Here is a 27,998-nt window from a genome sequence, read left to right as displayed (position 1 = left end):
TCACCTGCTGAAGTGTTTTTCTCAAGGGTGTCCGTGGCACGATTATCTTCAGTGGTGCTTCCTTCAGTTGTTGCCTCACTGGATTGACTGCAAATAAAAAGAAAAATCAAATAATCTTAGCTTTGACAAAATGAAATAGAATCAAATCTTTTCATTGAAAAAGAGCACAAATATTTGTTTTATTATCGATATAATCAATAGTAAATGAAGTATTTTGAATATTACTTTTGTTTGGTGTTTGGCAAAGGGCTGGGTAGTCAGTCTGCAGTTTTTGTTTGCAAGAACTGAGCTGAAGCAAGTCAACCTGCAGTTATTGCAGAAGTCCAAGCAGGAAATCAACATTTTCCCCAAGAATCTGCATAGGTAGCAATGAGGAATTTTTGCAATAACTAGAGCAGTTAATATGAAATTTTTTTAAAAGGGCGTGGTAGTTAATATTAAATTTTTTAAAGGGACGTGGTAGTTAATATTAATTTTTTTTAAAGGGACGTGATAGTAATATTAATTTTTTTTTTTTTTTAAAGGGACGTGATAGTAATATTAATTTTTTTTTTTTTTTTAAAGGGACGTGATAGTAATATTAATTTTTTTTTTTTTTTTTAAAGGGACGTGATAGTAATATTAATTTTTTTTTTTTTTTTAAAGGGACGTGATAGTAATATTAATTTTTTTTTTTTTTTTAAAGGGACGTGATAGTAATATTAATTTTTTTTTTTTTTTTAAAGGGACGTGATAGTAATATTAATTTTTTTTTTTTTTTTAAAGGGACGTGATAGTAATATTAATTTTTTTTTTTTTTTTAAAGGGACGTGATAGTAATATTAATTTTTTTTTTTTTTTAAAGGGACGTGATAGTAATATTAATTTTTTTTTTTTTTTTAAAGGGACGTGATAGTAATATTAATTTTTTTTTTTTTTTTTAAAGGGACGTGATAGTAATATTAATTTTTTTTTTTTTTTTTTAAAGGGACGTGATAGTAATATTAATTTTTTTTTTTTTTTTTAAAGGGACGTGATAGTAATATTAATTTTTTTTTTTTTTTTAAAGGGACGTGATAGTAATATTAATTTTTTTTTTTTTTTTTAAAGGGACGTGATAGTAATATTAATTTTATTTTTTTTTTTAAAGGGACGTGATAGTAATATTAATTTTTTTTTTTTTTTTTAAAGGGACGTGATAGTAATATTAATTTTTTTTTTTTTTTTAAAGGGACGTGATAGTAATATTAATTTTTTTTTTTTTTTTAAAGGGACGTGATAGTAATATTAATTTTTTTTTTTTTTTTTAAAGGGACGTGATAGTAATATTAATTTTTTTTTTTTTTTTTAAAGGGACGTGATAGTAATATTAATTTTTTTTTTTTTTTTTAAAGGGACGTGATAGTAATATTAATTTTTTTTTTTTTTTTTAAAGGGACGTGATAGTAATATTAATTTTTTTTTTTTTTTTAAAGGGACGTGATAGTAATATTAATTTTTTTTTTTTTTTTAAAGGGACGTGATAGTAATATTAATTTTTTTTTTTTTTTTTAAAGGGACGTGATAGTAATATTAATTTTTTTTTTTTTTTTTAAAGGGACGTGATAGTAATATTAATTTTTTTTTTTTTTTAAAGGGACGTGATAGTAATATTAATTTTTTTTTTTTTTTAAAGGGACGTGATAGTAATATTAATTTTTTTTTTTTTTTTTAAAGGGACGTGATAGTAATATTAATTTTTTTTTTTTTTTTAAAGGGACGTGATAGTAATATTAATTTTTTTTTTTTTTTAAAGGGACGTGATAGTAATATTAATTTTTTTTTAAAGGGACGTGGTAGTAATATTAATTTTTTTTTTAAGGGACGTGATAGTAATATTAATTTTTTAAAAAGGATGTGGTAGCTAATAATAAATTTTTTTTAAGGGATGTGGTAGTAATATTAATTTTTTTTTTTAAGGGACGTGGTAGTAATATTAAATTTTTGAAAGGTATGTGGCAGGTAATATTAAATTTTTAAAAGATGTGTCAGTTAATATTAAATTTTTAAAAGATATGTGTCAGTTAATATTAAATTTTGGAAAGATATGTGTCAGTTAATATTAAATTTTGGAAAGATATGTGTCAGTTAATATTAAATTTTATTTTTAAAAGGACGTGGTAGTTAATATTAAATTTTTTAAAGGGACGTGGTAGTTAATATTAAATTTTTTTTTTTTTTAAAGGGACGTGATAGTAATATTAATTTTTTTTTAAAGGGACGTGATAGTAATATTAATTTTTTAAAAGGGATGTGGTAGCTAATATTAAATTTTTTTTAAGGGATGTAGTAGTAATATTAATTTTTTTTTTTTAATGGACGTGGTAGTTAATATTAATTTTTTTTTAAGGGACGTGGTAGTAATATTAAATTTTTGAAAGGTATGTGGCAGATAATATTAAATTTTTGAAAGATATGTGTCAGTTAATATTAAATTTTTGAAAGGTATGTGGCAGTTAATATTAAATTTTTGAAAAATATGTGTCAGTTAATATTAAATTTTTGAAAAATATGTGTCAGTTAATGTTAAATTTTTGAAAGGTATGTGGCAGTTAATATTAAATTTTTGAAAGGTATGTGGCAGTTAATATTAAATTTTTGAAAGGTATGTGGCAATTAATATTAAATTTTTGAAAGGTATGTGGCAGTTAATATTAAATTTTTGAAAGAGAAGGAATAGATAACACAAAATTTAAGGAGGGGGTGGGGCTAGTCAATCAGTTAAGTTTTGTATAAATCATAGTCAGTAATTTTTTTTTTTTTTTTTTTGCAAGTTGCAACTACGTCCATACTTCAGTTTTGGGTATCATTTAAATTTAGTTTCTGAATCTATTTATAAACTTTGATGGAAAATGTATGAACCCACAATTTCTTTTTAGCCGTTTATAAACCAGCAACTTGTATCAAATGACTGGTTTACATAAGTACTGTTAATTCAATGTGTTCAAACCATTTCTTGGATGGTCTCACTGAGCTACATGCTTTCCACCCGAAAGCCTGTCATCTGCAGCATACAACTATGAACCTCAGTAAACATCCCGCCTTGTGCACGTTTACATTCATTATTTTTCGAAAAACAGGCATCATAAAGAGATTATATACTAAAAATCTATCCCCTCTCTATTTACTTATAAAGGAGGAAGCAACTGGGAGACTCGGACATTTTAACGAATCTGTTTGGACTAATGTTGGGACAATCAGAATCAGAAGAAGAAAAAAAAAAAAAAAAAAAAAAAAAAAATCAGAACTTTGGGGGGTATCAGAATTGGAAAAATTTTAGTCTTATTTCAGATTCAAAAAAAAAAAAAAAAGAATTCTATTGCTAATACTAGTAATAAAATAAATATTTAATTTTAAACAATGAAACTAAAATTTATGTCATAGTTGTAACAAATTTAGATGAAAACGGAACAGTTTAACATCCATTTTATATGGTGGTATGCATTGGATGACTTCCAAACTTATTTCTGGTCAGGTTTCTGTTGAAGTTATTTCCTTAACTGAGGCAAAATTGTTATTGGCTAGATATCCTTGCAGATAGCTACCCAGTGAGGTAATAGGGACCAGTGATTTTATCGACATCATTTCTAGATGAATTCTTGCCAAGGCTAAAAAGAACTTCACCTGTCTTAAAGTAAAAGTTAGGTTAGGTTAGGTTGGGTTGGGTTTTACGGCATATCAACCTTTTTTTTTGTTGTTATTTAATGCCGATGTCCGTCATTTTTTTTTTTTTTTTTTTGTTAGATATTTTAACTTATTCAGTCAGCCTTTTTGGGTCATTAGGAGGTGATTTACTTTTGTTTTTGTTTTTTTTTTTTTTTTTGGTGGGGGTGAAGTTGGATCGGGTAAAATTATATTCTTTTGTATAAATTGGCTTTTTTTTTTTTAGGAATGTTAGTATTTTTGTTAGGATTGACTTTTTGAAATAGTTCTTTCAAATTGTTAACTAGTTCTGCCGGATATGCTTGAGGTCGGCACAATCCAAAAGAAAGCGTTTTACAGTAAAGGGTTCTTGACATGCCACACATTCTGGAGGGTCTTCTTTTTTATAGCAATACACATGAAAAAATTGAAATAGCATTGTATATTTCAATATTGGTATGCATAGAAAGAGCTTGATGAGCTAAGAAAGAATCTTTTTAAATTTTTGAAATCTGATTAAAATTAAGGAAGTTATGGCTATTTTTGTGCCTCACACGTTTGGATATTTTTCCCTCTTTAAGACCATATGCGTTTCGTCACATTTTTTGCACTACTTTTTCAGTAAAAATGTCATATCTTTGTTAAAACACAAGACTAAGAAATGAAATTTACCATATAAGTGTATTTTTGTACAAGGAATCAGAATATGCAACTGAAAATCTCCCAAAGTTTATGGTTTCCAAATAATCTGCAGTAAATGTGCATAAATATGCAGCAATTCCTTAAAAATGCCATGTATCCATAAACAGAAAAGTTGGAGAACTCAAAGTTGAATTGTAATGTGCTTTATGTACAAAAAACTTAAATCTAAACATAAGACCATTTAAAAATGAATATATTGCAATATTTTTTTGGTATTATTGTAGATTAACACCTTCTGTTTAACCCCACTCAACTCCTGACCACCCCTCCAAAATGTGATTCTACCTTTTTAGGAAATTATGTATAAAATGCCATGAAATACTTTAATGAAAGATAAACAAATTATTTTAGAATTGAATGTAAAATAAGTTCCTATTACAGGTCATTCTAGCATTTTAGGGCAGTTAACTTTTTTTTTCTATGGGAAAATATGCATGCTTTTTTTTTTTTTAAGATGATTATGTGTAGTTTTAAGAGGGTTTCTATGCAATGAGAATATGAGGAGGGTTGCCATTCGGTCTTTGAATTAATTGTAGGGCTAAGGAAAATTATGTGTGAACATACTGAAAACTTGACAGAGACAAAGCTAACAAAAACAATATTAGGGGGGGGGGAGCGGTTAGTTTCACAAAAATTTAATGTAAAATAATTCATCATTTCCTGGCCATTCTAGCATTTTAGGACAGTTAACCAATTTATTTTTATGTGTATTTTTCTTTAAGGAAGGGTCTATTTTTTGTTTGTTTGTTTTAGATGCTTGTATGTGGCTTAGAGAGGTATTTTGTTGGGGGGCGCTTGCCACTCGAACTTAGTGTTATTGTTAGGGTTAAAGAGTGTTTTAGGAGGAGACTTGCCACACATAATTTGTATTAGAGGTAAAGTTAAGAGAGCTTTTTTTCAAAGAGAGCGTTCAAAAATTTGTTGATTTCTATTTTCGAGATTGAAGGTGTTAATTCCATAGGCCGTTTATACTACGCTGGAGCAGGTTGTAAAATATCTTTCGCTTAATAAGTAGAAAAAAAAATAACAAAATAGAAAGCTTCCTAATTGTAGTTTGATGTGTTTTCTAACTGCTTTTAAAATTTCAAGAATATTGATATAGATTTTGAGGGTTTGTATTACTATACACATAGATTCGAAAAAGTTGTCAAAAAAAAACAAATATATAACAAATAAATGTTATATAAAGCAAGTTACTTTTCTACCTAACTGGATAATTTTTTAGTGTTTTTATTTAATGTAACATGTTTATTCAGCTTGAAAACAGTGTTTACTAATGTTTTGGAAAATTTAAAATGGCGCCCGCCGCCCGACTCTCTTGAAACGGTGAGTTTGGGGAAAAGAGTTAAAAATAAAAAAGTAGACAAAATACTGCTAGAAACTCGCTCAATATGTTACCGTGACATAGGCTGACATATATTCGGTGAGTTTTTAACAGTATTTTGTATAGTTGTTTTTTAATTTTTAACTCCTTTTCTCAAACTTACCGTGTCAAAGAGAGTCGGGCCGGGCGCTATTTTTAATTTTCCAATACATCGGTAAACACTGTATGTATTTCGAGCTGAATAAACATGTTACATTGAATAAAAACACAAAAAATATATCCAGTTAGGTAGAAAAGTAACTTATCTTGCCTTTGATAACATTTATTTGTTATATATTTGTTTTTTGACAACTTTTTCGAATCTATGTATGAACGAGATTTTGATACTTATTTTGATTTAAAAAAAAAACATTTGTGGCTGTTCGCAGTAAAACATTGTTTTAATTCGTTGTTCAAGACTAATTTAAAGAATAAAAGTGCATGCAAGCTTCCTAATTGTAGTTTTTGTTTTTTTAACCATGTTTTTAAATTTGACGAGCAATGTAAGAAATTGCAACAGATTCATAATGCCGAATTGGTTGGGATTGTTATTATACATTCTGAAAACCGAATAGTTCTAAACTAATGTTATTCTGATAACAAAATAGCTCTCATTAAACGTATAAGAACATTTATATTCATATTTTCATATTTTTCTTAATTCGTTCTTGAATAAAAATTAAAGAACGCGTGTTGTTTACACTGTGCTGTGCTATGGCTGATTCTACAGGCTGGAGCTGCTGCTGCTTCTTTAAAATACTAACTTCATTTGACCAAATTCGAGAAATATAAACAATTTTTTTTTCGGGTAGGTCCTTTTAAATTATCAATTACCGCGGTCCTACTCAACATAAAATAATACTTTTAATTGATAAAGATAGTAAAAAGATTGATTTACTTACTACTGGGTGTCCGAATAATTTTTTTTTCAAAATGTTCAATACTCGTCATATTAAAGTCTTATTTTTAACACGACAAAAAAAGAAATGGTCAAAAATATTTCGGACACTTGACAGTATTAAGATTAACACCTCTTCTAATTGGTTCCCAAATTTCATGACGAAATTCTTCATACAATCACGGTACGGACCTTTAGAAAACAGGGGGGGTCATTACAAAACCTTACCGAAAACGCCATTTTATGACGTTCACATTTTTATCACTTTATTTGCTTAAAACTCTTAAAATATATAATGTACATTCATATTTATTAATTCATTTGAAAGTATATTCATTTCCGAACAAAACAGTAGTAATTTGAAGACTTGAAGAGCTTTGGTTTAAAAAATATGGCTATTTTAGTAGAACTACCTTGAAATCTGTGATTATCCAAAGCGTTTTTTCGTCCGTGTGTATTACTATTTTTTAGCAGAAAGGAGTGGGTTATGTGTGCATGTCCTATGTGAATGCGGGACAAAACTACTTCCTCTCTATGCGATTTTCTGAAATTTGGTAAACATTTCTCTGCTGTGGGTTTGATTTTAAAAAGTTTGTTGTTTTGACAATTATTCCATTTTTCTTACCATTTCTTCATAATGAATCTATGTATTAGTTGTTTGTAGTCAGAGTGTGGAATTTTTAAATCACTTACATCAAGATTTAGTGCATTTTTTGCAGCTCTGTCGGCTTTTTCATTGCCTTGAATTCCAAAATGACTGGGTATCCAGCAGAATTTGATATTTTTATTTTGTGAAAGAGTATGTATTTTTTGTAATAGATTAATGAGTAGCGGGTTATTTAAATTTTGGTTCTTTAGAGATTCGAGTACTGATAGGGAGTCTGAAAAAATTATAAATTTGTTATAGGTGAGGTCAGTAATGAGGTCTAGTGCCAGGTCTATAGCTGTGGCTTCAGCACTAAAAATTGAAGCATAGTCTGGTAGTCGCTTCTGCAAGGTAATGCTATTGGATATTATTCTGCATCCAGTTCTGTTGCCGTCCTTAGAACCATCTGTATAGATATGCTGATGATTTGGGTATTTTTCCTGAATGTTAAATAGTTTTTCTTGATAGTTCAGTGGATGAGTTTGATTTTTTGGGAGCTTGTTTAGTTCAAAGATAATTTCAGGTTGTTTTAGTAGCCAGGGTGGGAGGTTTAGTTGGTTGACCTCATGGATATTCCTGATTGTGATACCTGCATCTTCCACTAATGGTTTCATACGAAGACCAAAAGGTTTTATAGCTTTTACCTTTTGGTCAAATAGGTTTTGGTAGTTGGGATTGAAGACTGGATTTGATGGTCGTGATTTTTTCCAGTTACCTTTTTTAAGGTTCCAGTTACCTTTTTTAAGGTTCCAACGAGGAATTTTTGAGTTTGTTTCAGGACCAAAGTGTTCTAATATTATTGGGAAGTGTCCTCATGCACTGTCCTGTTGTAATCCATAAAGATACTAGGATCACTTATAGAGAGGTCAATTGCCGAGTATGAGTTTGTAGCAGAGTGAATAAAGGTTGGTTTTTTGTTATTATATATGCATAGGTTGTTCTTGATAATATTTTCTTTAATGATTGCTTTTCTGACTGTGTCTGAACATCCCCAACTAACATTGACTGTTAAAGTCACCTAATAATATGAAGGGGCAAGGAAGTTGGTTGATAAGTTTTTCTATCTCTGTTTCATCAATAGGGTCATTTGGAGGTAGATAGATGGAGCAGATTGTGACTGTTCTATGTAGGGTGGTTGTGGTGGCAATTGCCTGTAAATTAGTTTGTAGATTTATTTGGCTTTGTGCTGTGTTTTTGTTGATGAGAATGGATGCTCCTCCAGAAGCTCTATTTGGATTATTTGTTGTGTGGTTATATTCAGTGATGTTACAGAGATTGATAGTTTCAGATGGTTTTAAAAAAGTCTCTTGTAGGCATATTATAGTAGGGCAGAGATTGGATATTAGTGGAAGTAATTCATTCTTGTTGGTTTTTATACCTCTGCAATTCCATTGGATTATTTTGTTGGCCATAGTTTAGTTTTATGTTTTTGATTTCCTTTTATTTTATTCAAAATAACAGTGGTTGTTTTCTACTATTTCATTATGGAGGTTCGGAGGCTCTGTCATCTGTTTCCATTATTTCCAAGGATTTAAATTTGTTCTGATCTGTAGTTGTGGTTTTTGATGTGGAGCGAGATCTGTTTTTTTTTTGGGGGGGGGGGGGGATTTCATTTATTTTCTGTTTGGTTGGTGTGAGATTTGATTTTTTTTCTTTGCGGAGGGTACTAGGCAATTGTTCTTTTGGTTTTGGGATGTTTTCAGTTTGTATGGGTTTTTTGTTAGAGGATTGTGTTTGATTTTTGGGATCTGGTGGGATTTTATTTTCAACTGTTTGGTAGTTATTTTCAAGTACAGCTGGAGCTGACGGCAGTTGCTGTAAAGTGGCCTTCAATGCCTTAACTAGTTCTTGAAGTGATTTTATGAGGGTAGAGATTTCCTTTAGTTCAATGTTTTCTATTGTTTTTAATTGATTTTTGGTTGCACCTGCATATGATCTAGTTGGTTCTGTTGTGGTGGCTGTTTCAATAATTTTTCTAGCTTCGGTAAAACTTATGTTTTTGGTATATTTTAGTTCGGTTATTTTTTTTTTCTTTGATCTAGTTTTGGCAGAGTGATGAGTATGCTGGATGGTTCTCACCACACTTTGGGCATTTTATATTTCCTTGGCATTCCGTTTCCTGGTGTTCATTACTGCTACATTTTGGGCATACTGTTTTCCTGGTGCAGTATTCTTTGAAGTGGCCAAAGTTTTGGCAGTTTAGGCAGCAAAGTGGTCTGGGGATATATGTTTCTACTTTAATGTTAATATATCCAATCTTCAGTTCAGTTGGTGGGGTGGAAGTATTGAAAGTTAATATGTACGTGTTGGTGTTTGTTTCTTTCTTTCTTTTTATTGTAATTCTTTTAGTATCTATATATTTGTTTTTTTTAGGTTTGCTTTTTTATTTCTTCTAGAGAGCAGGTGTTTAGTTCTGGACATCTGATGACTCCCTTTGAGGTGTTGAGGGTTTTGTGAGGGTAGGCACTGATGTTTATATCATGGAACTTTGTCGATGCTAAAATTTCTTCGGCACTACTTTTAGTAGTTACTTGTGTGAGTAAAGTTCCATTTTTTAATTTTTTAATTTTTTTTGTGTTTAGATTTTTGTTGATAATTCTTTCGATTTTGAATGGGGACATTTTTGTTATTTGTGTGTTATCTTGCGATTCCAAGATTATATACTCCGGAAAGTTTGTGTTTTCATCCTCATCACTTTCTGGATGGGGTCTTTTAATTTTTTTGGAAGCCATAGAATATTTATTTATTTTTTTTTTTTCCATCATCCTTACTCCCCACCCTCTTCAGAGCCCTAAATTGGGAGATGGTTGGGAGGAAACCCATTCGCCCAAGCATCTCAGGGATATAATGATGATATACTCAAACAGTGAGTATAGCTGCTTATGACGATTTTTTTCATTTCCTTGGACCAAGCAAGGTATAGAAAGGGTTAGTTGTCAATAGCATCAGTTTTCACCATCTGATTGGCCCTTGCCATCGCCTTCTAATGATAGTGTGTGTGTGTTTATTTTTTTTGTTTTTTTTAAAGTGTAATGTGTTTGTATTTCTCTTTTTGTGGGGGTTTACTATTATTAGGGACTGTCATGACTAGCTGGTTGATCGGGTCAAAGTGGAGTGTTGCTAACTCATGGCCACTTGGTTTCGAGGTCATGAGGTGCTCAGCCACCAGGATCCCGTTCTAAGGCATTATGGGTCGCTACCTACGGCCAACAGGTGGCCCCATTGAGGGACTTTTACTCTCTGCAGGGGGCAGTCAGTGTATTCTGATACTCCACCGACAGGGTCTGGGAGGGGGAGGGCTGTTGTTTTTGGTTTTGGTTTTGCAGAACAAAATTAAGTTTTACAAAAAAGATCAGAAAACAAAAAACGTCAATGTAGGTGCATTTCGTCTCAGGAAGCCAAAGGACAGCCTGATCTGGTAGCACCAGTAAAGTAAAAGAAAAAAATATTAAAATATTAATTAACTCATCCTGAATTTATCAAAATCTTGGACAATACATAAAGGGAAATTATATCTACATTTTAAAGTAGGTGAGGACTCGCCCCTAAATCACCCCCCCCCCACACACACACACAAAAAAAAAAAAATTAAACTTTACATTTCTAGCTAATTAGGATGTTTAGAATAGGCAATCAAGAATTCAGGAACAGAATCAGTAATTGGATCAGGATCAGAAAAAATATTGGAATCGTTTCATCATGAGTGATACACAGCATAATTATGTTGATACACCAATTCTCTTTAGATTATAATGTTAAGCAACATTGAACCTGGTCAGTACCAGATGGGTGACCATTTGGAAATACCAGGCTGTATGTAGGAGAATATCAATACTTCCCTGCAAGGATTACAAAAATCTAACACCATCATCTCACCCGATGGGGATATACATGTGACTGGGGACCAGTTGTGAATTTAATATTTCCTTGACAGGAGGAAGGTGATTCAACCCGTTTAACATGAATGCTAGTGTCTTTTGTTTTTGTTTTTTTTTTTTCAGTTAAGACATTTTTTTTTTTCACCAGAGCACCCAAAATGCCAGCTACTTCAAGCAATGATGGTAGGCTGCAGTGCTTGTATACTTCCCTTAAAAATTTCAACTCAAAACTCATGAATAAAGACCAAGATTTTTTAACAATAACTATAGGCACTCTAGCCTGTGAAAGTAGTTTAAATTTAGATGCCATTTCATTAACATTTTTAAAAATAAATTTTCTTGTTAAAAACAAAACAAGACAAAAAAAAACATTAAAAAAAGATTTATTAACTATTTAAAAAGTAAATAATTCCTTGATCAATTAACAACCCTTTTTACAATTGGTCACTGAAAATACATTTAGAAGTTTTAGCAATACTGTGAGTAGACAGACAGACACTCGTGATTACATAACCTTCATCGAGAACTGTAACAACCAGGGACAATAAAGAACATCATCATGCAATTTATCAGAATGATTTATAAGAAACAATATTAACAGAAACACAATGTAATGGACTCTGTGCTGAGTAAAAAGTTTTAAAATCAGAGAGTCTGCCATAGCTTATTGAACCGCTGTCATTTCTATTCATAACTCACTCTTTAGTGTTGATGCTAATACTGTTTGTTGTTATTGTTGTTTCTTGTTTAATTGCTTTGTTGATTGGTGAAAATTTCTCGTGAGTTATCCGTAGTACATACAAGACACCATAAAGAAAAACATGTACAATTTTTCCCCTTCTGTTTATATGAACAAACACAGGATTTGATCGGCATTCATATGTGTAAAGATTTTTGTATATGTTTGTAGGTGGCAAACAAACGGCTGTCTATACATAAACTCATTTTTAAATTTTTAGGTAATTCATTAAGTAGGTTTTTTTTTGGGGGGGGGGTTATTTTAAAAAGGTAGTTTTCACATAATTTATCAGGTATCTCTAAAAAAATATGATGCAAGCCTGTCTCTGCTCTATTGTTATTTTCATAGCAAGTGCTCGACTGAACTCCAATTTATTGGATCTCCTTGCCAAACTTTCACAAAAAAATCCAAAGAAACAATCAACTATCTACAATCATTTTATATGCTTTCCCCCACTATCTGTGCATAAATCTAAAGGCAGATTCCATGAACAAAGCTTCTTACCCAGAACTCTCTGCCTGTGGAACACTGTTCCGCTGGCCTGCTTCCCGGTTGAATACAATATGGTAGCCTTCAAATTCAATGTAAACAAGTTCTTGTTGAGCCGTCCCCATAAATAAAAGTTTACCCAATTTACACCATTAATGATTACTAAGCTACCACTTTACATTCATTAACCCTTATCCTCGAGTGGCCCTTGGGCTTTGATAAATGGTGACTCAAATGAAAAAAAATAAATGAAGTTCTATCTTAAAATAAACTCATTTGTCTTTCTTCTCTCCTGTTCTGCCCATTTCTAGTTATGCCTGACTACTCCCTAGTTTTTTTGCTTCACAGCGTACATCATACACATTCTTCGAATTAATTTCGATCCAAATATTGTTGCAAACACCACAACTGTCAACAATTTCCCGTACCCCCTATCTGTATTTAAAACTAAATGAAAATTCTACGAGCAGAGTTTCTTTCCTAGAACTGTCTGGCTGTGGAACACAATACTGTGTAGCTGCTTCCTTGCTGACTATAACATTGTCATTTTCAAATCTAATGTAAATAAATTCTTGTTTAGCCGACCTCTGAAATAATTAAACCCTATGCAAGTTCCTTCATTACCAATCATTACTGTCTTGTCTCACCATTTACCTGACTCATTAATTCTTATCCTAGAGTAACCTCTGGGCCTTGATAAGCGATGATCCATTGGCAAAAAAAAAAAAAAAAAAAAAAAAAAAAAAACTCATTAACTATGAATTTCATTTGTTTTATCAAATTTTAATTGTTCATTGTCTGTTGACGGATATCATAACCAAAGTCCTAACACAAAATTTAATTTTCAAAATTTCCAACCAAACTGTATTTTCATACCTCTCTGAATTTTTTATATATCCTGGCTTAAAGTTAAGATCCCTTCTCCCTAGAAATAAAATCTATGATAACTCATAAAGTAGAAAAGAATCCTACTACCACTAATGACAACAACAAATTACTGACAAATTAGGATCAGAAAGAGATAGCTTTTATGAACTATACAAGAAACTGCACTTGTTTACACAGGCGATTTTTAAACCAACGCATTTCAAGTGAAAACATTACATACTTACATGTGCTATAGAAATTAGTATGAATTCCAAAAATTATGAAAAATGATCCAGTAGATATGCTAGATGTATTTTTAACAGACAGAAAAAAAAAAACCCAACCACAATTACATTCTTTAAAAATGTGTTGTTTTTTTTTAATTAAGTCAAAGGTTATCTCTCTTGTTTGTCACACTGAATTGGTCACCGAACTGTTCCACATTAAAACAGAAAACTCAATAATGCAATATATTCTATTTTTCTAAGTTATTTTTCTAAAGAATCATTTTTCGTAATTTTTGGAATTAAGAATTAATACTAGTTTCACGATGACATGTATGTGCATGATAATGTTTGAATTGGTTAAAAAAAAAAAAAAAATCGCCCATGTAAAAAAGCACCAAAGAAACATATTCCTAAAAAAGATAGAAAGAACCATAGTTAGGAAACAGAGAAACATTTGATGCATTCTAATTAGGAAACAGTAGGTGCTTCTTCAAAATCCTACTACCATGAAAAAAAAAAAAAAAAAGATTTATTTTTTTAAATAATCAAATTTTTAGTATTAATCTGCCAGCTGTTTAAAACTTTATGAAAAATTCTGTGTATTTCAATGAAAAAAATTTTTTTTAGGTGACGATTGATCATATTTATGATTTGGATTGTGCAGACTACTGTTCTCATCTTCGTTATTATTCACACACACTAATATATATATATATAAAATCAAAAAGTAAAAATTAAGTTTAAAAGCCAAAAGCTTCTTTATACTTAGAGCGAATATAAATAATATTTATATAGTAATCCCAACCAAATTAAAAAGCTCAATAGAATCAAGATATGAAATAGAGCTTGTCATAAAAGAACACAATGAAGGACTAGATTATAATTTACAAGAATTTATTATTTGACATGATACTCAAAAAGAAATATTAGGATTTCTTTAATCCATGGTGTTTCAAAGAATATATTCTTTTCATCAGAGGAAAGATATTAACATATCTTGTAGCCAGAGGAGATTACTTCGAAGAGGACTAGAGTTTCATGTGTATGTATGATCAATATAAGCGTTCATATGAAAAAAGCCTGGAAACTTAGTGAAGGCACCTCGTATGTACCCATAACAAAACAAAAATATATTCCAAAATTATGTAAATTGATGACATAGTTTTATTTTTATAAAGAAAATAATTTCTTAAGCGATTAATGGGGATTCAAAGGCATTACAACATAAATCTTTCAAGTTTGAATTATTCAGATATCTCACATTTAAAAAAAAAATTTTTTTTTCAAAATTGAAGACAAAAGAGTCACTTTTTGGATACTCATAAAATTTTATTTTCTTTATAAAAAATAAAACTACTGTATCATTTTTACGTGATTTTTGGAACATGATATTTCGTTTTGTCATGGGTACATATATACAGATTTTTCTTTATTTTGCTCTTTAATATAGGGAAAAATTCTGGATAGGAACAAAAAAAAAATACTTGTTTGCTATAAAAATGTACTAAGATTGTAAAAGTTTATAATTATTTGAGTCCGCCTTCTAAAATTTAAATATTTAAAAAAAAACAAGATGCTTTTTTTTATTCATAGCAGTTTAACTGCAAAGAAGCAGTAAAGAAAAAAAAAACAAAAAACAAAACAAATGTAGGGTAACACCCCATTCAAAAGATGATACTTATTGAATTGTAAACAAAATTCACAATAATTTCTGCAATTCAACCACATTTCTTACAAATGAAATTCAGACTATATGTTACATATTAAGCAACCCTATGTCAATGGTGATTAAGTTAGCGAGGATCACATTTAGTACAAGTCATGATAATCTTAATCTGAAAATAGAATCATTGCCAGAGACAGGTGACGTAAAGTTGAGTCAGGTGGCAGAAGTGAAACAATAGACAAAACCATTGAACAATGACGAATGACATCACATTTTCAAACATAGAAAACTAATGAATTCAAATTAGTTTTTCAATGGAAGCTGTGTGGATGACACCACCAATAATGTAGAAATATTTTCAGGCAATATTTCCTCGATATCTCTGTTTGTCTGTATCACTTATTTCAGTAAGTCGAAAGTTCAGAAGTAAATCTATTATATAAACGGCTGTCTGTCTCCATATTTTCAAACTATTTCTTCCAAAACTAAAATTTGCAGAGCAGTGCTAGGGGCATCAAATGATTGAATTTTTATGGATCATTCGTTCATGGGTCTTTAGCCAGTTAAAATTTTTTAAAGGGGTCAAAAATGAGTTAAAGTTGAAAAAAAATTGTTAAGCATTTTGTACATTCATCTTAGTTTATTTTTAATTGGTTTATATGTGTGTCATGTTGGTACAGTGGTAACATCACCAGCTTTGAATGATACAGTTTTGGTTTCAATTCTAGCTGATGGCACTTAAATACTTCTTTTTTTTTAATTTATTTTTGAAATTACGACTCTATAATAATAATACATACGAAATCTGGACAAATTTAAATATTATATTTAAGTGTATTTTATGACCGGGCAAAGCCGCACCAGCCCCACTAGTAATTAGCTAAAATAACAGTTGCCCTCTCTCTCGAGTCCATACTCTCCAAATATTACCTTGAAGAAAATGTAGTGAACGTCTCCTTGTGTTTTTCCTGTATGAGAAGAGTATTGTTCATCTCAGTAAAACAGGCGAAACGATAAACACTCATGTAAAAAAGCAGAAAGTGCATAAAAGACCAGCATGTATAAACACTCTTCACGTATGTACAGGAAGCATCTTAAAGGTAATTCTTACTATTTTTTTTATTCTTATTTCGCCCTAATGAATCAGAGCGGATTGGAAATGGTATTGTTATGATGACCAAACTTATGCATTCATGACCTGAAAGTTTCATTTCTCTGTTATAGATATTGATGATATGAGACTTTAAGAAAGCAATCCCTGTCATGGACGTGTGTCAGAAGCAAAGGGGAGTCATTAAATTATTTGCAAAAGTACATTCAGAATGTTGATTACTATGTAGAAAAATAAATTCTGAAGTACAAAAGGTTGCTTGTTTAAAGTCTGTGTAGCTTTTCAACTCTTCTAGTAAAAAAAAAAAAAGGAGGCTTTACTTTTGAAATGACTATCGTATGACAAAGTGTACTCCAGACACCCATACACAGCCATTGTTCATCACTGCATTGAGAATGCTGGTGACTATGTACAAAAATAAATTCTTGAGCACAACAGGTTACTCATTTTAATGGTACAACTCCTGTCTTTATAGATCTTCAACATTTTTGAATTAAAAAAAAAAATAGGAGGCTTTACTTTTGGAACAAACCTTGTATGAAAGACTTATTTTGTTAATGAAAATGTTATGGATACTTGTCCACCAAATTTCAATCATGAATCTCCAACAGTCTTTGTTTTGTTGTCAATCAATAATGAACGCAGTCGGATACGTGTAAAAATTTTCAACAAGTTTCACATACTCCTCTCTCGGCATTGCCCTGATTTAGACTTTCATGTCTCTCTTCAGTTGAGGAAGGTTTTCAGACTTTCTTTGATAGATATTATCTTTAAAATAACCCTACAGATAAAAATCATTGAGGAGCTTAAGCTCTAGTTAATATGAAACCCATTAAGGATCCCACTTACTACTGAGGAGGTGATCACTAAAGTGCTCCCCGCAGACATTCGAATAAGTCATTTAAAGTATGGAGATTTGCTCCAACATGTTGAAACCACTGTTCACCCTCTCACAACACTTCTTTGTCTACCCAAAATTTCTTAACGACCACTAGACATGCATGTTTGAAGTATATCAATGAACAGCGCTAAAATAAAGACTGTTGAACATTCATGACAAACATGATGGACAAGTCAAAAAGAGACTGAAGTTTATTTGTGTCAAATATGATTGGATTGCAGAAAGGGTCTTGGATTTTATTAACAATTACATGTGTGGCATCTTTGGATGGTCACTCATTATATATATATATATATATATATATATATATATATATATTAGACATTAAGAGGAGATTATAGATAGATATATAAATACCCGTTCACATACACTTTTCAAAATGTCCGTTGTCGATGCAATTGCTCGATTCTATCTAATTCTGGGTTCTAGCTTTATCGTGAAAAGTGTATGTGAACAGGTATTTATATATATATATATATATATATATATATATACACATACATAAGAGAATATAGTTTGCTTGAAGCACTGCTGTTAAATAGTAAGTATTTATGAAGGCTGATAGCAATACAGAAAAACCGAAATTGTGAAAGAAGTATGAACATAAATAAAAATTAATAGAGCATATTTAGTTTACAAATCTTTAGAGAGGCAGCTATCCTAAATTTTGATCTGTTTGACAGCTCTACATTTGTATACTTCTTGACAAGGGCGTAACTAGGAAGCGGGGGAGTTTTGTAGCAAAAATTTCACCAATTATGTTTTGTTCATTTTGTTTTAATAAAGTTCCATCTTGTTTGTTTTTAAATAATTAGGGCAACCTAAAAATTGCAATTAATGTTCATTAAATGTTCTTATGACATGAAATTTAAATATTTGGAATGATTTATGAATATTTTTAATATAATTACTTTGTCAAATTGTTCAACCTGATTAATAAATACAATTTTTGTGATTACACTTATTATAACTTTTCATGTTTCATAATTTTTTGTTAAGCTTTGGTACCTTTTGTCACATTCTGGTTGTAATTAAATATTTATAGATGTATGAAGAAAAATGAACAAAATGTTACAGAAAGTTTGTTTCGTCTTCAAACAAAAAACTGAAAATAAAAAATTAGGAAATATTCTGAATGAAATGAATCCAACCTTGCAAAATTCCCCTATAGGTAGGTAAACTCTAAGATATTATTGTGAAATGGCAGGCAAAAATCGATTCGCAAGCAGTAAATAATTTCCCCATTAGTAGGCAAATTATTTACAACAAGAAAAATGGCTGCCTATATCTGGCTGAAGTATGGCACAATCACGTTGACACACCGGTTCTCGACAGATCGTCAAAGTTAAATAAGTGGGTGACCATTTGGAAAGGCTAGGCACTGTATGCACCTTCTGGGAAGGTTGAGCATGGGGCCAGCACCCTCACTCCAAAAAAAGAACTCCTTGCTACAAAAGCATCTATAAAAGTTGTGGATGGCTTATGCCCCTCCAGGGGCTCAAGGCTATAGATGGATGGATATCTGGCTATCCTACTGGCACTTTAAATTAGGGAAAGAATTTCAGTCAACTTCTCTAAGAGGGAGGATCCAAAAATCATGGAAAGCACAACTGCCTATGCCCTTGCTTTTTAAGAAAGGATAGATTCACTCTCAAAACTATGAAAGATGTTACGCCATTCCAGATATTTTTTTTTTTTTATTATTAATATTTAACAATAAGTTCTATATTTACTGATTTGATATGTAAAATAAATTTTTTTGAAAATAATTTTTTTTGAAGATTCGTAACCTAAATACTGATTTGATTGTTTCGTTCATACTTTCTACATTGCTATCAGCCTTCATAAATACTCACATATCTGTTTACCAGCAATGCTTCAGGCAAACTACATTTCTCATATTATATATATATATATATATATATATATATATACACACACTGAAAGTATTAATCACTTATAGAGAGACGGAAATCTATTTGAAATAAAATATAGAAACAATTTCATGCTCGACAAACAGCAGATGCTACAATGAAGACATTCAAAAATTTTGGCCTAAACCAAAAAAAAAAAATACCTTTTCAATGTTGCTTTGTCAAAAAGAAAACTGAAAAAATATTTAGACTCAAAAATAAAAATCAACCAGAAATTAAGAAACTAAAATTTGGCAAACACAAAAATAAAAAGTAGCAAATTGTGTAATAAAAAACATAACTTAAAAGAAATAGCAACAAGTAAAAAAAAAAAAGAAAAGAAATAGTAACAAGTTTTAAAACAAAAAAAAAAAGCAAAACTAAAATAAAACATAAAACATCATAGATGGTCAATCAGGTTCATTTATTTATTTATTATTAGTGTTTATTAGTGTTGGGAATCGAATAGTTTGCTTCTTGTTCAGAATTCCCTTTGTTTTAAAAAATCAAAAAATACAAATACAAAAATATCATATTTCAAAAATCGGTGCTTATTCAGATGACACTTATGGCGACAATTAAAAATAAAAAAAAATACAGAAAAGTCTATATGATGTGCATACTCATTACAGAACGAAGATGTCATATTCCAAAAATCATGTAAATCGATCAAGTAGTTTTACTTAAAACTAAGAAAATCAAAATTTATGATTTTTAGCAATTTTACTTCTAAACTGCATTAAACATAAGGCTTATTTTTCACCTCGACACAACTATGTGATTTGTCTCCCTTTTTTCTCTTTCATCACTCATTTTGTGTAAAATTTGATTTGCTTGAATGAAAAAAAAAAAAACCTTGATCAAATTACGTGATTTTTTCATTTCATTTTCATTCCATGACTGGTACATACATCATACAGACTTTCCTGTATTTTCTTTACTTTTAATTGCCACCATAATACCAATCTGAATAAGCACCCAAAAATCATAAATTGATCAAGTAGTTTTATTTTTAAATAAGAAAATCATTAAGCCATTAATGGGAATTCATAGGCATTACAGTAAAAATCTGTTTCTTGATATATTTTTCAAAATGGCGGGCAAGAACATCACATCTGGGATACTCATAAAATTTGATTTTCTAATTTAAAATTAAAAGTACTCGATCAATTTACATGATTTTTGGTACTTGATATCTTCATTACGAATACATACATTATATAAATTTTTCTTTATTTTTGTTTTTTAAATATAAAGGGAATTCTAGACTGCTGTTAGTAGTCAAAGTCAGAAGTTAAGAGTTGCCAACTTTTGCAGGAGTTGGCATCATTTATTTTTTTTTTTTTAAATCAACTCTTTAGTTTGACTTTTTTTTTTTTCTTCAGCTGAATATCCATCTCTGATAACAATGTGAATGTTTATTGGAATTATTTTTTAATATTCATCTTCAGAATTTTTTTTTGTATAATGTAGATATATTGTAATAGATCTGCAGATATTTTATAGCATTTTTTTCCTACGTACATTTCAAGATTATTTTATAAAATTGCACTCAATAAGTGCAATCTAATGGCGCATTTTCAAGAGCAAATCACCAACTTCCCAGAAACGCATCATAAAAAAGTAAAATACCTATTCTTTATCCACCATTTTTATTTAATTTCAAACACAGAAAACAATGTTGCCTAATTGGATCATTCAAATTGTTTAACAAACATAATAACTATGAACATTTTTTTTTATTTCAAAGAGGACAGCAACATCATTGCTTATCCCAAGAAATACTAAAATTTCTTTGGAATCTGTCAATACTATGGATTAATTTCATTATGGTATAGAAAATAAATTGGTGCTTGTACATTATAAGTGGATATCTATAAAAATTTTTAAAATAATGCATTTTAAGTAAAAACATAATTATCAAAGTTCAAAAGATTTGATCTTTGGAGTCTCTAGCAATCTATTCAGCCAATTTTGGGTCTAAAGATTTGAAATTTTACATAAAGTGTATTCAGACATGCAGCAAGCTTTTCAACCAGGTTTTGGGTGAAAAATTGGCTGCCAAGAGGTCAAAGTTGAAAGAGTTGACCTTTGCAAACTCTACCAAACTCCTCCACCAATTTTGGGTCTAAATACTTGTCTTTAAGAGTATATCAGAGAAAATTGACCACATCCTGTCTGCTCATCCCTCGGCTAACATTCACATTTGTGGTGACTTCAATGCCCATAATGTGGAATGGCTGACCCACTCAAATAAGACTTGAGGATTTGTTTTAAAAAGTGTGAACTTACTAAAAGCTATAACAATGTATAAAAAAAAAAAATTAAACCATTCTTATCTTAATTTAAAAATTTTTTGACATGTTTGAAATAATAATTTTCAATTTGAATTTAGTTTATAAATATTAAGTAGTTGTATATAGTCTTTTTTATATAAGAAGTGGTTGTATATAGTCTTTTTTATATAAGTGGTTGTATATAGTCTTTTTTATATAAGAAGTGGTTGTATATAGTCTTTTTTATATAAGAAGTAGTTGTATATAGTCTTTTTTATATAAGAAGTAGTTGTATATAGTCTTTTTTATATAAGAAGTAGTTGTATATAGTCTTTTTTATATAAGAAGTAGTTGTATATAGTCTTTTTTATATAAGAAGTAGTTGTATATAGTCTTTTTTATATAAGAAGTAGTTGTATATAGTCTTTTTTATGTAAGAAGTAGTTGTATATAGTCTTTTTTATGTAAGAAGTAGTTGTATATAGTCTTCTTTTATATAAGTAGTTGTAGTCTTTATTTCTGTTTTCAAGTAAATACAATAAATATGATTCACAAGCTTATCAAACTTAGTTCATTATTGTCATGTTAGAGTTATTACTCTACAATAACATGTAATTTAATGTAACATGATTTCCCGAGGATTTAAATCTTTTTTTTTAAGATTATTACACTGAGTGAACATCAAATCTCCAGATTTAAAAAAATAAACGTTCAAAAACTAAGTGCAGTGGTTCCCAACCATTGTGCCACGGAATGATTACTGGTTTTCCGTAGAGGGACAATAGCTAGAAGCCATTTAATTTTGTTTTGTTTGATAAAGACATTTAATTCCTTAATCATGATGACACTAATCACCTCAAAATCTGGAATGTCACTGTTGCACACATTAATTGGTAAGTTTTTTATGGTTTATAATAGTGATTGATTATTGGAATATCAGGAGTTTTTCAAAGTATCAGAAATCCGCTTCAGAACTTATAAGCTCATTTCGATACCAAACTAATTCTTAACTACATAGGTTGCATGACAAAAAACTATTATGTGAATAAAAATCCTCCTTATATAATTTTTGTTTCTTATTTTATTGCAAAAAGGCTTCATAAGCCTTTTTGCAATAGTATGAAATATTTATTTTTTGTGATAGGCATGCTATGAAAATCAAAATAAAATTTAAAAAAAAACAAAAAACTGTGCCACCATGCAAAAAAGGTTGGGAACCACTGGCTTAGTGTATAAGGAGGAATTCTGCAAGTCTGAAGTAAAATGATATGTTTCAAAATTCTAAAACGTTTGTAAATGGAATTTTTTTGGGCTGCACAATCAAGTTAGAGGATAATCTCCTGCTAAACTTACATGTAATACTGAATTCCCTTCTAAAAATCAAACAATTATTCAAAATAGAAAAAAAGGTTATTGTTCAGAATTCAAACTAATTTAATTTTTCTTTTAAATACAGAAAAATGTTAATGTATGTCCCTAGTACAGAATGAAAATGTCATATTCCAAAAATCACAAACTGAGAAATTATATAAAAGTCATTTATGATTTTTAGCAATTCTAATAGTAAATTGTATCCATTACAAGACTGATTTTAGTCTCGGTAGTTCGAATTGAGCTACCTTCCCCTAATTAAAACAAAATGACAGAGCAAAACAACATCTTGCTTACTCATAAAATTTAATTCTTTTTTTTTTAATTTAAAAAAAAAAAAAAATACTTGATCAATTTACATAATTTTGGGGATATGACATTTTCATTTAGTGATGGATATGTACATCAAAGATTCTTCTGTATTTTTGATTTTTAACTTGGTTGAATTCTGGATAAGCACAAAAAAAAAAAAGTCTAATAAATAAAAAAAAAATAAAAAGCAATTCAGTGTTGTTTATCCTTCTCTAGACACGTGTGCATATATGGGTGGCAAATTAAAAAATTAATATCGATACAGACTTCAAGTAAAATAAAATAATATATACATACCTTGGTTTAGTAACATTTGTACCAATCAACTTCACATAGGACTTCGGAAACCAACCTTCCTGAAATGGAAAAAATAATTTTATCAGCAAAATATTCATTTGATATGATATTATATCAAAGCCGAGTTAATCAGCATTTGTTTCCTTAAAGGTTTTTCTTATACACTTTAATGTTACAAAATACATGTTAAAATATTCCTCAGCATTAGGATTAAATTTATATTTAAAAAAAAAAAATCATTTTAACTATTCTAATTAGCTGTAATTTACAATTTTCTCACTAAGTCACCAATCCTTCAATAAGTTTCTGCGTATTACTCCCACCCTCTCTCACTATGTTGTTTGATACATAGCAATCTTGTCTTATGAAGTTTATCATTCTCACTTCCATGACTCTGTTTATTAAAAAATCAAAGATAAGATAGAAAAAAATGAATTAAACAATTGAAATAGTCTGTTATAAACCGGCATGACTTCTGCTAAACAGAATGGAAGTCAAAAAGGAACAATTTTGTTTAACATAACCGAATATCCACTTACTTTTTATCAAGAGTGAAAAGCAACCAGTTTCACTGTGACTATGATGAGAGGATCAACCCATCACTGATGGGATTCGTCCGGTTCGCACCGGTTCATGAAACCGTTGCTTAAAATATTAGGAGTTTGACGAACCGGTTGTTAAAATTACATAAACTCCTATTCATAACTACATTATAGTAGATTCATAATTCTTATTAACATTTTCTTAGAACCTGCTCTTAAAAAATTTCAATCCCACCATTGCAACCCATGTGCATTTTGTCGGAAACGCGAGTTAGCAATGAAACACAGTTGTATAAAAATCTTTACTCCTTATTCTCCAGTGGCTTTCGGGCCTTGATAAGTGGTGAAAAAAAAAAAGCCCTTGTAAAAAAATAAAAAGAGAATATCAATATATTAATTAGTGATGGGACACTTCCAATACCCTTCCCCCACCTCCCCCCTGATTCCAACACAATTACCAATTCCGATTCTTTTAAAACCTTTAAATATTTAGCTATGTACATCCCAAAATACATAGACCAAAAACCTTGCCTGATGATATGTTAGATTGCTTTGGATGGCTTTTACCTGCTGACTGCCAATTCAACTTCAAAGTGTAACAGTTTATTTTTTTCCTTTTTATTTTGAATCACATTTTCGCGCCAAACAAAACACGGTGCCACTTTGATGTAGAGGGTTACTATCAGGGACATAAGTTGCAGGGATACTATGTGGGGAGTTGAGCAGCAAGATGTCTGTTCACATTAAACTTGAACTTCTGCATATCAGTACAGTTGGGAAAGCAGGAAACCGGAAGGGAATTTCAAAGTCTAGCAGTTCTGGGGAAGAAACTATTAGAGTAGAAGGTTTTCTTACATCTAGGGATCTCTACTGTGTAGGGGTGGGATTTTGCTGATTGTCTGGTGTATTTACATCAAGGGGGGACAAGGGCTTGTAGTTCATCGCACCATTCATCATTAAAATACTTGTAAAACAGGCAGATAGATGCAACACTTCGTCGATGGGATAGAGGTTGAAGCTTAGATGACAGTTAAGGACCTATCAGGTTGGCAACTTTCTTTTGAACCGTGCCTAGGAGTGAGAGACTAGTAGCAGATGCATCAGTCCAAATGTGACAACAATATTCCATACATGGTCGAATGGCGGCCTTGATCCAGGTTTCATTCATTATCACAAAATCTCCCTTTTCGTTGCATTGAAACAGTTGCACACGCTGAGAGACACATTGCTTTTTGATCGACTGACAAATGTTTGCGCAAAATGATGAACAGAATACTAGCAGCATTCACTCTAGGCAGGTTGAACTGGCTTCCCTTGAAGGAGGAAGTCTAGAAAAATCTCCAATCGCAACTACATTCTGATCAGAAGAAATGACGTTAAATGTTTGCTGTTATAGCAAGGAGGTGTCAGCATCCTACATACAGAACCAGTTATTCCTAAATGGTCACCCATCTGGTACTAACCAGGCTCAACATTGCTTAACTTTATCTAATGGGAACCAATGTTTTAACGTGATTATGCCGTATGAATACAGTGTCGTCATTTCCTCTGCTATCTCACATAATTTCAATTCATGATCAAGCAAAACAAATTCGTGGACATTTTTATTTTATGTTCAGAATTACCCCTATGATTAAAAATCTGTATGATGTACAACATATGTTACAAAATGAAAAAATCATATCCCAAAAATCATGCAACCAACCACTAAAAGTCTTTCAGAAAGTTTTACTTTCATTACAAAGCTATTATCATGAGCAGAGACTATATATGTATTTATACGTGCATATATATATATATATATATATATATATATATATATACGAAGGGCGTGCCAAAAGTAATACCTTTTTTTTTTATTCCGTTTGAATGGACCAGATGAGCTTGCAAATTGCATTGTTATGATAACTGAACTTATGCATTAATGACTTGAAATTTTCAACTTTCTGTTGCAGATATTGACGGTGTGAGTCAATAAGAAAGCAACCCTTCATGGACATGCATCAAAAGTAGAGAGGCTTCATCAAATTCCTCCATGCAGAAAAAATTGAACCGATCAATATTCACCGGTGCCTGTTGAATGTTTACAAAGCTGATGTAGTTGATGTCAGCACAGTTAGGGGATGGGTTCATCGATTTCAGAGTAGCAACAAATATGCACGTGACAAAGCGTGCTTTTAACTGTTATAAGCGAGGCATCAAAAGTGGCTGGTATATTGAGAATGGTGGTGACTATGTGGAAAAAAATTCTGGAACATTAAAGGTCGCTCATTTTAATGGTACCACTCACATCTTTATAGCTCTTCAATGTTTTAATATTCGAGTTAAAAAAAAATAGGCCTTACTTTTGGAACGATCCTCGCACATTGATAAAAAATATGAGATAAAGAAAAAGAGACAAACCCGTCCGTTAAGTTCGCCTGACCACCACATGTCTTGTTGTTCGATCACAATGATAGTGTCGCCTTTATTAAATGTCAAATGATTTTCTTTCTTTGCTTTCCATGGATATAAGGCCACAGCCTGTAAACCTTCAGGAGCAGCCAAACCCTACAACAAGAACAAAAAGATAATGTGATGAATATTAAAGGAAAAAAGACATTCCATTATTTGCGTTAGTTTTTCTAAAGATCAGGAATAAGCGTAGAAACGGTGCACGAAGTGAAGAGATGCTCTTGCACTATTGATAGTAAGGAAAATTATTTTAAACAAGCATAGCTTATTACTTTTTTATTATTAGAATCCTTTTGAGATGAGCAATTTATACATTTATTTATTTGCGAGCTGTTATTCTCACCTTTTAGTTGTTTCACGTTTCGGCCAACTATTCCTCTGGCCTTCGTCAGAAGATATCTGTAGATGGCGGTTTCAGTCCTACCAGGGCTGGACAGAGGCTTAGTTGGCCCCAAAATGTGGTGAGACGACAACTATGGAAGGCAGTAATTACTGAGGATATAGTTAAGAGACTCAGCATTCCTATCCTGCCGCAGGTTTACCACCTGACGAAGAAACCTTATCTATTTAAATTAAGAGATCCCCTCACACATAAAAAAAAAAAAAAGGTAAAAATGAGATATGTGAATAGATCATTATCTTACCTGGCCTGGGGTAGGAGAACCAGTTACTGTTCGAGATTGCACAGCAGTGAAAGATGAATCCTCAGAAGCAGACAAAGTACTTGCTGGCTGCTGACCACTAAGGAAAAGAAATAAAATATGAATAAAATTAATATAAAAAAATGCTAAAATGAAAAAGAAAACATTAAAAGAAATCAAAATTTAAATATAGCACAATAAATTGGGTTATTTTAATAGATAATCAGCAAGTCCAGAATTCAACTTAATAAAAAAAAAAAAAATACAGAAAAGTCTTTATGATATATGTACTTACTGCTAAACTAAAATGTCATACTCCAAAAATCACATAACTTGATCAAATAGTTTTTTTTAACTAAAAAAATCTAATCTTATGACAAAGCGAGACGTGTTTTGATTCACCATGTTTAATAAATAAGAGGGAGACAACTGAATTCGATCTAAAATCAGCCTTGTAATGGCTAGGATTTACTATTAAAATTGTTAAAAATCATAAAAGAAAAATTATTTTCTATACATAAAAAATTACAATTTATGTGATTTTTGGAATATGACAATTTCATTTCTTGACGGATATGTACATCATAAAGACTTTTCTATATTTTTGTTTTTTATTTAGGTTGAAACCTAGACAATATTCTTTTTTTTCTAAGAGCAACTGATGAGCATAACACCAATAGTATTATACCAAATGTCCATCTGTAAATGACGATAAGAAATACACAATTTCTGTTTAAATTAAAGGTTGTAGACAGCAAATAAACTTCACAATCTAGTGGGGTGGTGGTGATCTTTTCTGTTCTTTACAATTTCTTTCTTCACATAAATTGATTAAATAGTACTGTTTAACGTACATACTTCTCAAGGAATGAAAATGTAATGTTCCAAAAATCATGTAATTGATCAAGTCATTTTAATTTTATACAGAAATCAAATTTTATGAGTATCACGGAGTGATTGTTTTGCCTGCCATTTTGAAAACAAATATGAAGAAACAAAGAGAGGTAACTCAACAATAATTCATACTTACTAAATTTATGTTGTG

The 27,998-nt window shown here is 30.6% G+C and overlaps 1 protein-coding gene across 7 annotated transcripts in view; it reads right to left on the bottom strand.

The window, feature by feature from the left end:
• LOC145247464 (intersectin-1-like) overlaps window positions 1–27,998 on the bottom strand; it is a 334,749-nt gene that overhangs the window by 160,720 nt on the left and 146,031 nt on the right. For all 7 annotated transcript variants that reach the window (XM_080109259.1, XM_080109257.1, XM_080109253.1 and 4 more), the window contains 4 exons: window positions 26,957–27,053; window positions 26,262–26,408; window positions 23,317–23,375; window positions 5–87 (listed from right to left, as the gene is read on the bottom strand). In XM_080109259.1, coding sequence (XP_079965385.1) covers window positions 5–87; window positions 23,317–23,375; window positions 26,262–26,408; window positions 26,957–27,053 — 386 coding nt within the window. The remainder of the gene's footprint in view (window positions 1–4; window positions 88–23,316; window positions 23,376–26,261; window positions 26,409–26,956; window positions 27,054–27,998) is intronic.

The sequence above is a fragment of the Euprymna scolopes genome, chromosome 25 (assembly GCF_053919585.1).
Source record: "Euprymna scolopes isolate OS-2025 chromosome 25, ASM5391958v1, whole genome shotgun sequence".
Lineage (NCBI taxonomy): Eukaryota > Metazoa > Mollusca > Cephalopoda > Sepiida > Sepiolidae > Euprymna > Euprymna scolopes.
This window is presented reverse-complemented; position numbering and strand designations above follow the sequence as displayed.